Below are 12,751 nucleotides of genomic sequence, written 5' to 3' on the forward strand. Positions count from 1 at the left end.
ATATGTCATAAAAAGTCATGGTTTAGTATTCATAAAAAATATATACTATAGTATGTCATTAAATATCTGATAAAAAGTCATAGTATAGTATGTCATACATTTTTTTATAAAAAGTCATAGTTAAGTATGCCATACAAGTCATAGTAAGCTATGTCATAAATAAGTCATAGTATAATATGTCAAAAAAGTCATAATATAGTATGTCATAAAAATGTGATAAAAAGTCATAGAATATATAGTATGTCATAAAAAGTAATTGTATAGTATGTCATAAAAAGTCATAGTATAGTATGTCATAAAAAGTTATAGTATACAGTATTATGTCATACAAAAGTCATAGTAGGCTATAGTATGTCATAAAGTTCTTAAAAAGCCATAGTATAGTATGCCATTAAAAATGTCATAGTATAGTATGTCATAAAAAAGTGATCAACAAGTTATAGTATAGTATGCCATACAAGTCACAAAAAGTATAGTACATCATAAAAAAGTTATAGTATGCCTTAAAAAATGCCTGAAAATTAATTAAAAAAGATGAAAAGTTGGTTTGATGCAAATAAACTAACACTGAACTTAAGTAAAACAACATTTATAATTTTTGGTAATCGTGCCATAACTTTACACAAAAAAATTAAAAAGTAAAAGAACTTAAATTTCTGCGAGTAATAATCAATGAAAAATTATGTTGGAAGCCACATATACACTATATTAAAGCTAAAATATCCAAATCAATTGCTATACTGTATAAAACCAATTACCTATTATATCAACACTCATTGTGTACATTGTATTATTCCTTCATACTGTCATATATTACTTACTGTTTGGAAGTGTGGGGAAACACAAAACGAACATTGAACCTATTTTTATTCTTAAAAAGAGAGCCTTAAGAATTGTAAATAAAACCACTAATAGAGCATCAACTAATCCACTTTTTTATCAAATTAAAACACTAAAATTCAGAGATATTGACTTTAAAACTGCACAAATTTTGTACAAAGTAAATAATCAACAGCTATTGAACAGTATCCAAGAGTTGTTCCAAATGAGAGAGAGCAAGCATAACATAAGAGGAACGTTTGTATTTCAAAAGAAACTTATAAGAACAAATGCTAAATATCACTGCATCACAACCACAGGAGTTAATGTATGGAACAGCTGCAGTAAAGAGATGAAATCATGTACAACAATGAGCAATTTTAAGAGACTATTTCAAATGAATATATTGAATGGATACGAAAAGGTCTCGAGGTACCTATATACTAAGTCTAGTATGGATGTGTTATTAATTGATTTACTATAGATAGACGGAAAGGAAGAAGATGGAAAAGAAAGAAGAAAAAAAAAAAAAGTGTAAAAAATGTGTATGTATAAATGCCATTAAATATTTCATAGTATAGTCTGTCTAATGATCAAATCATAGCAAAATATATTAAATTTGACATGGTATCATTTCTTTATCCATTTATTTTACTCATATATACTCAAAGTTAACAGCTGGATATTCAAAAACATTTCCATTTTTTTTATTGTTTTTATATTTTGAGAAAGGTTTGCAATCATCCACATACAAAACTGAATCCAAATCGTAATCTTCATATTGTGTGTTAGAGATTAAAATCTGTCTCCCGGGTATACTGTAGCAATATTTCAGTTACCAATTTCTTTAATCTACTGCTTTCAAAATGCCCCCCTAAAAAGCACTGAAGATACAATTATGTCCTGACTTAACACACGTTATTATTTTCACACAACCACATACCGAAGATTATTCAAGTCTACCAGTGTAACAGTCATATATTCACACATCAATTAACAACTGAGAAAATGTTTCTTATTTATCGCAACAAATCAATGATCTTTTTGTGCCAAATTAGCCTCATTGCATTTCTTCTTTCCAAATAATTAGTTTGCCCGACTTAGAAGAGAAATACTATAAGTCTAAAAACGCACACTCTTAAAAGTCCAATGGTGAATGAGATTTTTTTTAAACTACTAACATAAAGCAATACAGCTGTGCTGTCTGAATGTGTAACAATTTGAGATTAAAACACTTTGCACAACTTGGCCAAAGAGTTAAAGGGCACTACTGTCAAGGCAGAATGCCTTGATGAAAGTGGTCCTCATTATTCATGATTGACAAACAACTGTAACAGAAGCTAGTTCTTTGAGTTCCTCTTAGATTATGGTAGAATCCTTAAAATGAAAAATTGTGGTCAAAAAATAAATTAGTCAAGTTTTTAAACATGATTTAAAAACTTGCTTAAATATGGAGCCCACAGGCCTTCACAAAGATACACCATGGAGAATTAAACCGAAGATACAAACAAAATAATTTTGTTGTGCAGAGCATGACATTTTAGGTTAAATGTCATTAAAGGGGATGGTTTCAATTTAAGACAAGAACAACAATTAAAATGACTTTCACAGTTCTTTTCAATAACATTGTTGAATAGAATACTATCATGCAAATTGGTACACATGCTTCTCGTTTGCAGGAAAGCTGTAGCTTCAAATACAGATGTAACTGTAAGCTGTCCTTTACTTCACTCGCTGCGGTCCTTTGGCTCTCTGTATTTGTAGTGAATGTATTCAAAGATGTCTCTCTCACTATCCACCAACAGAGGCTCGCCTGCCACACCTACAACAGATCCACAAAGAAAAAATAGCTGTTATTACAAGCTTAAAGCATGAATCACTGGTTACGGACTGATGCCAGAAGACACACAGGGCTGGAACAGAGTTGAGCAAGGTCACATGTCACATTCGACTGAGACTCACCAGTGACCCCAACTGGCCGAATGGTGTACTCATTGAGTGTGAAGCCCTTCTCCAGAGCATGAGTTCTCATGTTTTTATTGAAGATATCACTTCCAGTGAAATACAGAACTCCACAGTAGTACTGGTCCTTGGGAATTAACCTTGGGTAAATGGAGAAAGGACAGTTAGAGAGCAGGAACAGACGGGTGATTAGAAAAAATTAACAAATAAAAACAGAAGGTTGCCTCTTTACAATTTTTGTGGTATATCCAATTGTACTGTGGAGACAACGTTTTAAGTGGAAGATCATAGATTTGAGCAATATAAAGTAGGGCACCTAATATCAATACGCCTGTGAAGGTATTCTTCCTCATCTTCATCACTCGGTTGCAACTGGCAGACTCCCTAGAAAACAAGATCCAGCACATCATGACCACAGTCTTGCGCTTCATGGGTTGGGTGTAGTTACAGGACTAACTGCGTTATCAATCACAACATCAAACACATACAGCTGAGCACAAGAGAGAAAATAAGCACAAGCCTCACCATGAACTTAGTGTCTCCTTTAGACAGGGTGTCGGTCACAAACCCAATAGACTCCAAATGCTCGACGACGGCATGGAGGAGCTTGGGCTGGAAAAGAAGATAAATAGAACAAAATAAATTGTAAATAGAAAAAACAAGCCAAACTGCGATTAATTGCATTATTAATGCAGTATCCATTTACAACATGATACGTGAGCCGTAGTACAGAAGATTCTTACCTGCTTCTGAGTCTGAGAGGTGTAGTCTGGGTGGGTCAGCAAAATATCAATATCACCACTCGATGCTGCACCTGGAAATTATGAACATGTGAATCAATATTATGATTGATAGAGTTTAAACTCCTATCATGAACTGAACATCAACTCTAAGGGAAAGTTTTACCTCTCCTGTAGCTTCCACAGATTGTCCCAATATATTCTGTATCGATCTCCTTCAACTCTCCAAGAATAAGAGTCTAAACAAAACACAGTGTGAGAACACTCAACAAAACTAATTTGAAGACAACAAAAAACGTAAATGCTTCATCACCTCCATCTGTTCCATTTCAGCACGTGGAATCCTTTTCTCAAATTCCTCAAAGTACCTGAAGGTGGCAGAATAATCCATGAAACGCAACACGTATCAATAGAGAAAGACTTTAAAAATATTTAAACAGAGGTTTATTTTGGTAATACTGAATTACACATTTGTAAAAAAAAAAAAGAAAAAAGAAATTCAGCTTACTTGAGTCCAATCTGTTGATGATGGTTTAGCTTGTGCTCAATCTTTTTCAAATCTAAAAATTTAAAAAACAAAACAGCAAAGAACATTACTCATTTTATAAATCATACCAAAGCTAAATCTACATTGTGCACATGTATTAATCATACAATACACTGTATGTGAAAATGAAAGCAAATCAAAAAAAGTCACACAGACCAATAATAAGATTAAACAAACATGTTTGACCAATTCTAATAAACAAACTAAACAAACCTTCTAACGTCTTCACCCCTTCTTCAAAAAACTTCCTGGCAGCAGCAGGGCTGAAGTCAAGACCCAAGAGATGCAGTTTGTTACATGAAGCACATACAGTAAAATTACATGAATAGATAAAGCTTAAGTGAAAAAAATAACGTTGCCTTTGTATTAAATACGGGAGCTTAAAGCAGTGTTGCGGACATTACATTTTTTTCACTTTAGTATTTTTCATTTGTCCTGCACCTGCCAGAAGGTGGGATGTGCACACAATTTTATAAATAGATAAAGCTTAACCCATCCCTCTGGAGTTGCCAATAAAAATTAACTGAAATGTTTACCAAGTGCATACCCAGTGTCGTCAAGCATGTCACTGTGAATGTCGATATAAAACATGAGCTTTAAAACAGGTTTTTACATTGGTATGTTTAACGACATACCCAATTCCAGTGACTCTGGTAAGGAAATTGATGGATGAGCTGGTGTCATCGTTACGGATCTAGAGGAAAATATAAAAGTAGGACATCAGTAATACATTGAAATTGAGCTATTTTTAAACACATACCGCTACAGTGCGACATAGATCATGTATTACCACGCCACAACACCCACCTTTTCCAGTTTCCGTAGTTTGCCAGTTTGCAGGAACTCATCAATCTTTTCAGCTATTTTAGCTCCAACACCATCCTGTTAAAATGTGAGAACAAACATGAGGGTGCTGAATAGTGCGATCTGCAGCAGTTATGTAAGATGGACAGAGTAGTACTGTTAACAAACAAAGGCTACAGCAGAGGGCATCACATAACACACAACCACAGCAGAATGAGCACATCAGTGGTAGGGAAGATAAATAATGATCCAGTTTTTTCCAGTTTTCAGGCACCATTACACTGAAATTAACTGCCAGTAAAGCAAATCAAGTCAGTTGTCCTGGTCAAGTTTAATACAGAGACAGATATGAAGAGATAACTCTAAGACGTAGTGAATCTGAGCAATTGAAATTGATAAAAAGAAAAATGACCAAGAAAAAAACATCCATAAAAACTGTGTACATGCCAAACTCTGGTATGGCTGTAATTTCAAAGGGGGACTATGGATTAAGATTTTGAGAAATCAAGCTAATTCTTCTTCTATGATGATCCTGATCATTGGTTAAACCAACCTACTTTCAGACATGTATTAAAACATAAGATAATTTCTTAATAAAGCAATGTTTGATGAGTAGTTTAATGGATTTATCCATGCGTGCAAGGACATGTGAGCCAAAAGCACAAGGGTGACATGATACACATTCAAAATCAAACCTTTATACTTAAAAACATACTGAACAATATTGACCAGTACATCAGCACCATCTATCTTCCACTACAACTACTGACCCTTATACCCTTCAAAAAGGTAGGGTTTATTGCAGGACTGGACACTGCATTGCTGCGTCTCAGTTGGTAGTTGCTACACAAAATCCCATTATGCATTTAGATCAGTGTCACCAGATCAAGTTTTTACATATTTATTGTGTGTCAAATAATTCACTAATGCGTTTTATTTTTTACAAGGGCAACAACTGAATACCTTAAAACCAAAACCAGTGCACATACCAGTTTCTTGGCCTCTTCGCCACTTTTGATTTTGTTAGGGTACTTGGAGATGGTAGATGCTGCTTTCCTAGACAGGGTATAAGCACAATGATTTGTAAAAGCTATATAAAGTATAAATTAGATCTTAAAGACATAAAGTAGCAAACATGATGTGGTGATAGAAAGCTCCTGTTAAATGCATCAACAGAAGCGTTTTTTTTAAATTACATTTTACACTTTAAGTTTTACCACATTTACTATTCAATTCTCCTCCCAATAAGGCATCAAATGTATTATACACTGAGTGGCCAGTTTATTTAGTACTCTTAGCTAAAACGTCTAAACAATGCAGAAACCCTACCTCCATGAAGGTTATCATTTTCAGTTTTTGTTGAAACTATTGTGAAGATGATTTATTTTAACAGTATGGTAATTTCGGAGGCTGTAGTATATATTATTTGAGACAGCCTAACTGTATAGTGATTTACAGCCAAAATCACTGTAAAGTTGATCAACACCTCTTAAAACAGTTCCAATATAAAGTGATTGTTGGTCTTCATAGTTTTAAAATGGCAATTGAGTTTATGCTTTCTAAGCATCAGAGATTGATGTATTGTTTCAACAGTATTACATTTGTTATTGTATGAACAATAATGAAACCCTCTTCATCTTTAACAAAGCAAGGTTCAAGGTTCTTTTCATGTCATGTGTACAACAATTACACAATATTCGTTGCCAATGAAAATCTTAGGCCTAGCTCAGGCATCTTCCAACAATGTTCAATAAATAACTACAAAAAGAAAATAATGTAAGTAAAAGCAAAATCTTCTATAAATGAAGTAATATAATTAGTGTAGACCGTAATGAAAATAAATGAAACTGAATGTAAACAGAATGCAATCGGAATGTAGTAATTATATATGCATAACGAGAAGTAATACATAATATACAGAGGTGGAAACAGACAATAATAAAAGCACACCTCACTGCTGAGGCTTGAGAGCTTACCTGTAAGCATTGTACTTGTGTATTGCCCTGTTGACGTTTTTCTCGTAATTGGCCAGCTCTGGAAACAGAAGTAATGACTTTATATTTACCTCATACTCATACAGTTTATAGCCACTATTCTAATAACTGCCAGCTCGGCTGAAGGCATTTAAATGACAACACAGTGACTATCAGCGCAGAGAAACTCTTAGCTGCAAGCAAACCAGATAACAAACGCAAGACAGAAATAACATAATTAAGCATATTTGTTTACAAATATATACTACTTAACGTTATGCAAAGTTATTTGGTTGTTTTTACTTAAACACAGAACCCAAGTGTCACGCTAACTATTGTTAGCTAGCTAAGCTTCTTCGCGTACCGACAAGAAAGTCTGTTATTCCCTCATTTAGGGATTCCTGTGGCGCTTTCCTCTTGCTCATTGTTACTTTGGCAAGTTCTCTTAATGTCCGTTTTCAACTTAAACGGCCTTGTATGTATGCATGAAAAGTTAAAACCTATTTGTAGATTAGGCTAGCCTCTAACTAGCACATTAGCTAGCTCAAGCTGAACAATGACCAAAGGACGTAGAGGGGGTGGGGCGTACGCCACACGTCATACATACCCAGAGACCAGAGCCTGTGTATGGAGAGCCTGTTCACTCCCTATCTCACTCCCTATTAGCCCCATTGTACCGTACCAACCCGGAATTTTCCAGAGAGTGGAAGTTCTCCCCTTATTAGACATTCTCTGCCAGAGACCCAGAGTTGTGAATGGTTGTGACGACAGCTTTCGTCAAGTAGTAGTAGCCTAGCAACGTTCAAATAAAATGACTTCTTCAGCACAGGAACATACCGACTTTGTACACACTGTTATTGTACGGTTTGATACCCAAGAATTTAAACCAATTTTTAAGTCTTAGACATACAATGACTTAACAAATGTAATCATTATTACAAAACAGACAATTTTATACAAAGACAAAACACATCGTTTATTTTTTCTTCCAAGAGAAAACTGCATATTATTTAGTAGCATGTATATTGCTCTTTTTTTAACTGATAATAAGTAACCTCAATGGTTGATCTTATGTAATAATCACTCAGTTTATAATATATAATTTTAAATTTAATAAAAGGAAAATACTTTCCTCACAATAAAATGATTATCTATTGTACAAGGTTCCGTGTTTTGTTACATTATGCAACTACAAAATAAAAATGAATCTCGATAAAGCAGTGAATTTACAGGAACATCTCCTCCTCATCCTCCTCATGTGTTAGGAATCTATTTTTACATAAACTTTGTCCCTGGAGAATATTTTAATTGCCTCCTCAATTTCAGAAAGCCTACAATCAAGATGAGCCCGACGTGAACGAACACTCAGATTGTCAGCTTTGAGAGGGAGAGACAGCAGCTCAGTCACCAGTGAGCGATGGGCTGAGGAAACAACAAACAAAATTAGAGAAGCAAATACTCACTATACATGTAGTACCTTAATGTAATGTTGCCATCATTAGTATAAGGGCAGAGATAAAGAGCAACAGAGACATACTCTCTTTGAGGGACTTCAGTGTCTCCTGTCTCTCACTCTCAGGCATCAGGGTGTGACCAGCTGGGGCTGTAGGATCAGGTGCGTTCCTCCTCCTCTCCTCCTCCTCTTTATGCCACTGCTCCTTCCTTTCCTCAAGACTGAGTGTGTGTTTATGTGTCAATGAGAGGGAGAATAGAAATGACAGCAACAGCATTATAATTGTGTCAAGAGTCATGTGACTTTAATATAAAATAGAAGAATCACTAAAATCTGATATGAAGAGGTGTGTCCTGTGTTTGTTCTGTGTAGTAATATTATTGATTAATGATTTTGAGTCACTGGGTCATAGTACATGGAAGCCATTGAAAAGAAATCATGAAATTTCCATACAAATATATATATTTATAAAATAGAAGAATAGAAGCTGTTCAGCTCTTAATTTTTAAAACAGACATATCGTGTAAATAACTTTTTTTCCTTCAATTTCTGGTTATTTTTGGTTGTGCTTCTTGACTGTTTACAATACTTTTATTTCCTCTACTATGTTTATTGTTATGCACCAAACACCAAGGCAAATTCATTGTATGTGTGAAACTTCTTGGCAATAAACCTCTTCTTGATTTTCTGATTTCAGAGAAGCACTAAAATCCCATATGAAGAGGTGTGTCCTGTGTGTCCAGTGTAGTAATAATATCTGGTATTGGGTCATATTACATGAAAGCTATTGAACAAACCATGAATTTTCCATAAAGAATATTTATATAACTTTTGAGTAGATAATTAAATTTGATTATAAGGTAAGGATGTAAGATATGGCATAAGAATACTCACTACTGAGGCACCTGTCCCTTGACTGCACTGGGGATAGGCTTATCTCTAAGGTTTGTCAGTGACTGGGACCGACGCATCACAGTTTTTCCTGCAGACCGGGCATTATGTTTTATGAAGTCTATTGTCTGGCCTTCCACCTGTAACTGTATCCACATACAACAATGTATGGAATTAAAATAAAAAAAGGATATAATGCAGATACACATCAAAGTGAGCAAAATGCACATTCTTGTTTGAAAACTACTTTTGGAGCAAATTATAAGAGTTGCAAATATATATAATCAATATACTATACCTCTTATTGTCTAATCATGTGTGTATAAATAAATACACCTTTATTGGCAATTCTCACTTGCAAGTTCTGGTCCTGTATGGAGTTGCAGGAGGCCAGGCGTTGCAAAGCTACAGGAGAGGTTTTGAAGCGTGGTCTTGGTGGGGCAGCAGAGTGGGCCTTCAGAAATGTTTGACACTGTGGTTTAGTAGTTGGACTAGAAACCTGAATTAAAGAGACTGGATTAAAAATGTGAACCAGAGGAAATAATTATAACTCAAGGATTTCCATCTTTTGCAGACATGCTCCTTACCTGTAGCTGGACCATCACCCTGGATGGGACGTTCTGATATTTGGAGGAGGTCCAAAGAGCTTTGACTGGAACCGGACGAGACTGTGCTCTCTCAGCCTCATGCTCTTTGCAGCGTCTCTGGATCTCCCTGAGCCGACGCACATTCTCTTTACCAAAGTCATGTACCCGCTGTTCTGAGAATCAAGAATCACAAACGTTGTCTCAATTACATTTTTAATTTTTTTCTCTTAGTTGCTATGATAATTAAAAAATGGAAAACAAGAAATAAGAAGATACACTGGTACTATCCTTCAAAAGAAAACAGACGCGCTCTTTTTTGTATTGCACAAATTTACAAACATGAAAAATGTATTGCACTTACTCTGTTTGGGAACAGGGGTGATAGAAACACCTTCTAGTTTGAGTAGTTCTCCCACTACCCCTCTCTGTCCTCGTTCCAGAATATGGGTGGCATTAGGACTGATACGGGGACGATGTGGTGGGGTACGAGCACTGTAAGAGCCAGGGTACAACACAGGATCTGGAGCGAGTGGCCCTGAGAGCAGGGCCATAGTACCATCATGGTTCCCCTCTAAACGGCCACGTGCTGGAAAAAAAAAGAAGTCACTTAAGACTAATGTTTTGTTAATAAACTAACGAGTTCAAACACATGAAGACAAGATGTCTAAAATAGCAGTTTCCCACATGTGATAGATTTGGGGCACTCGTGGATGTCAAGAGATTAACTCCAAAGAATCCACAACAGTTCTAACAAATCAAGTTGTGTTGATGTTGTCAAAAGGAGAAATCCATCTTATTATTATGATTATATTGAGTTTGCCCAAAATTACTGGAAAATAACACAAACTGTTTTAAGTTATTTATTTTTTTATATAGCAGAGCCCCGTGGCTGCATCTAACCCGAAGCAGGTCGTGTGTAGTACTGAGGAAACAGAGAAGGGTCTGGGGGGATTGGCCCAGATATTGATGAAGGTCCCTCACACATCTGAAGCTGTAAATTGTGCAAAAGAAAAAGAAGAAAACGGTAAAAAAGGTACAAGCATCAGCTGAGAAATATAATCAAAGTCAAACATAAACATACATTTTTCACAATAACTTAAGATGATGATTGGTAAGTGTTAGTGCTTAATGACAAGCAAGATAGAAAATAACTGCACTTTTCTAACAAAATATATCCTTGAGGGTTTAAATCACACCGAATGAATGAACGAGACCACGCAGAAGTGTAGTTTATGTTTTGATCAGTCAGTAACGTTGTGTGATGGCTGCAGTGCAGCTATAATGAATGAATGGATATATCAATCAGTCGTTCTTGAGATGCTATGAAAACCATTGTTCGTCCAGCGTTACATTGCTTGCCAACGTTGTTACCTATAACGCCGTCTAGCTATAAATATTGTTAACTTAATTAGCTAGCGAGCTAACGATAGTATTTTGTAAAGTTAGCTAGTTAGCGTTAATCAACAAGGGCTCTTTCGACAATAGTTTACGTCGGCCAAACAACTTTAACCGGTTACGTTGCATTACTACGGACCGTTACATAAAGTAATCAAGAAAAAGTGTTTACCTTTATTATATATCGTCTTGTTTATCAGTTGAGGATTGTGTTCACGCAGAATGATGACGCTAAGGTATCAACACTTGTTCTAGGATTCTTCACCATGGCAACTGGGCAGCCGCACACAGAACTAGATTTGTCAGAAGAGAGAAGTTCCCCCAAAGCCCAAAACAACAGTCTCCGACTTCTATCAAAACAATTTAATTTCACCAAATCAATTTAACTGATAAGCAATTATTGATTTATCAAAAATAAGACACGGACACAGAGGCGGATTTATAACAACAGCCTACAATGTGTGTGTTACTGCCATAGACTGTAACAGTCTATGGTTACTGCCAACTATTTTGTGTCAGTTCAAATTGTGGCACATCATTTTGTAGAATAGCCATAAAGGGATTGCTGATTATAATGCGAATACAAATACATAACTCACACACCACATGATGTGTAGTTAGCCTTGACAAGCCGGTGTTTAAATGCGCACCTGCAGGTTTGAGTTCTAGGTTATAGCAGGTGTATTTGTATTCTGATCCTGCTGGTGCCTGTGAGCAGGAACCATATTATCCCTGAGTACTACCTGTCAGGTTTACTAAATACCACCTTCTAATTAAATTCGACTGCCATACAGTGTTTGTCCACATATTGTATGGCCCATACCCAAACCCAAACTATAGCTCTAATCTTAACTATTCCTACCCTTACTTAAAATATAACTATCTAAAAATAAATGTGATTGCTGGAACATGCTGGAGAGGTACTCATTCTCAGATTGAGTTCTGCCTGACAGGTTACCATTAGGGCAAATACACCCAGTGTTCACGAGGGATATTAGCTAGAGGTTATTGCCCCCGAGTGGTGTGGAGTCTTATTACACCAAAACAAATGAAGTGTTTACCAATGACTGTAGCCTATTAATTTTACAGTCTATGGTTTGTTTACACATTTGTTTCGCCCACTGTTGTTGTTTCACACTGGCAGTGGCTATTATAATTTATATAGCCCTATAAAATTCAGGCATTGCATATTCCTCATATGTTTGTGTTACTGCAACTTGAATGACAAAAATTTGAAAGAGTTTTACTTGCAAGCTTAATTTTTAGTGACAATCTGTGGAAAAAGTAGATACAATTGTTGATGTAAAAATGCTTCATCAATGAATAGGCATAACCTAATAATTTTATATATAGACCTATATGAATATTCTACCATTATATAATGATAAACCCTTTTGCCATTGACATTATAGAAGTATTGAGTGATGTTATCGGACAGATCGGTCGAGCCCAAATTAAACACCTCCTGGACACCAAAGATCTTCAATGTTCCTATGAACCCGATATAGCTATATGTTAACATTTACGAACAGTACTCTTTGATAAGTTTTTTGCTCAATGTCAATTGCACAACGGCCCCG

General features: G+C 35.6%; 2 protein-coding genes across 4 annotated transcripts; both read right to left on the minus strand.

Annotated features, from left to right (window-relative positions):
• Positions 1-1,067: 1,067 nt before the first annotated feature.
• Positions 1,068-7,430, minus strand: polb (polymerase (DNA directed), beta). Its single transcript, XM_039804320.1, has 14 exons — positions 7,210-7,430; positions 6,849-6,906; positions 5,862-5,928; positions 4,876-4,950; positions 4,704-4,762; positions 4,282-4,331; positions 4,030-4,081; positions 3,835-3,889; positions 3,688-3,760; positions 3,525-3,595; positions 3,307-3,393; positions 3,098-3,165; positions 2,782-2,921; positions 1,068-2,641 (listed from the first exon to the last, which is right to left on the minus strand). The coding sequence occupies exons 1-14, from the start codon at positions 7,268-7,270 to the stop codon at positions 2,547-2,549; spliced, it is 1,011 nt and encodes a 336-aa protein (XP_039660254.1). The 5' UTR covers positions 7,271-7,430; the 3' UTR covers positions 1,068-2,546.
• A 365-nt stretch (positions 7,431-7,795) lies between these two features.
• Positions 7,796-11,464, minus strand: enkd1 (enkurin domain containing 1). Of its 3 annotated transcripts, none has more exons than XM_039804318.1 (8): positions 11,344-11,464; positions 10,677-10,767; positions 10,138-10,362; positions 9,777-9,949; positions 9,545-9,643; positions 9,193-9,335; positions 8,383-8,519; positions 7,796-8,267 (listed from the first exon to the last, which is right to left on the minus strand). In XM_039804318.1, exons 2-8 carry the CDS (start codon positions 10,759-10,761, stop codon positions 8,107-8,109), a joined length of 1,023 nt encoding a protein of 340 aa, XP_039660252.1. In that variant the 5' UTR covers positions 10,762-10,767; positions 11,344-11,464; the 3' UTR covers positions 7,796-8,106. The 3 variants fall into 3 exon arrangements, with proteins under 3 accessions (XP_039660252.1, XP_039660250.1, XP_039660253.1); XM_039804316.1 differs by having other exon boundaries at positions 9,545-9,688; XM_039804319.1 differs by lacking the exon at positions 11,344-11,464 and having other exon boundaries at positions 9,545-9,688; positions 10,677-10,769.
• Positions 11,465-12,751: the final 1,287 nt, after the last annotated feature.

Source organism: Perca fluviatilis, chromosome 6 (assembly GCF_010015445.1).
Source record: "Perca fluviatilis chromosome 6, GENO_Pfluv_1.0, whole genome shotgun sequence".
Taxonomy (NCBI): Eukaryota; Metazoa; Chordata; class Actinopteri; order Perciformes; family Percidae; genus Perca; species Perca fluviatilis.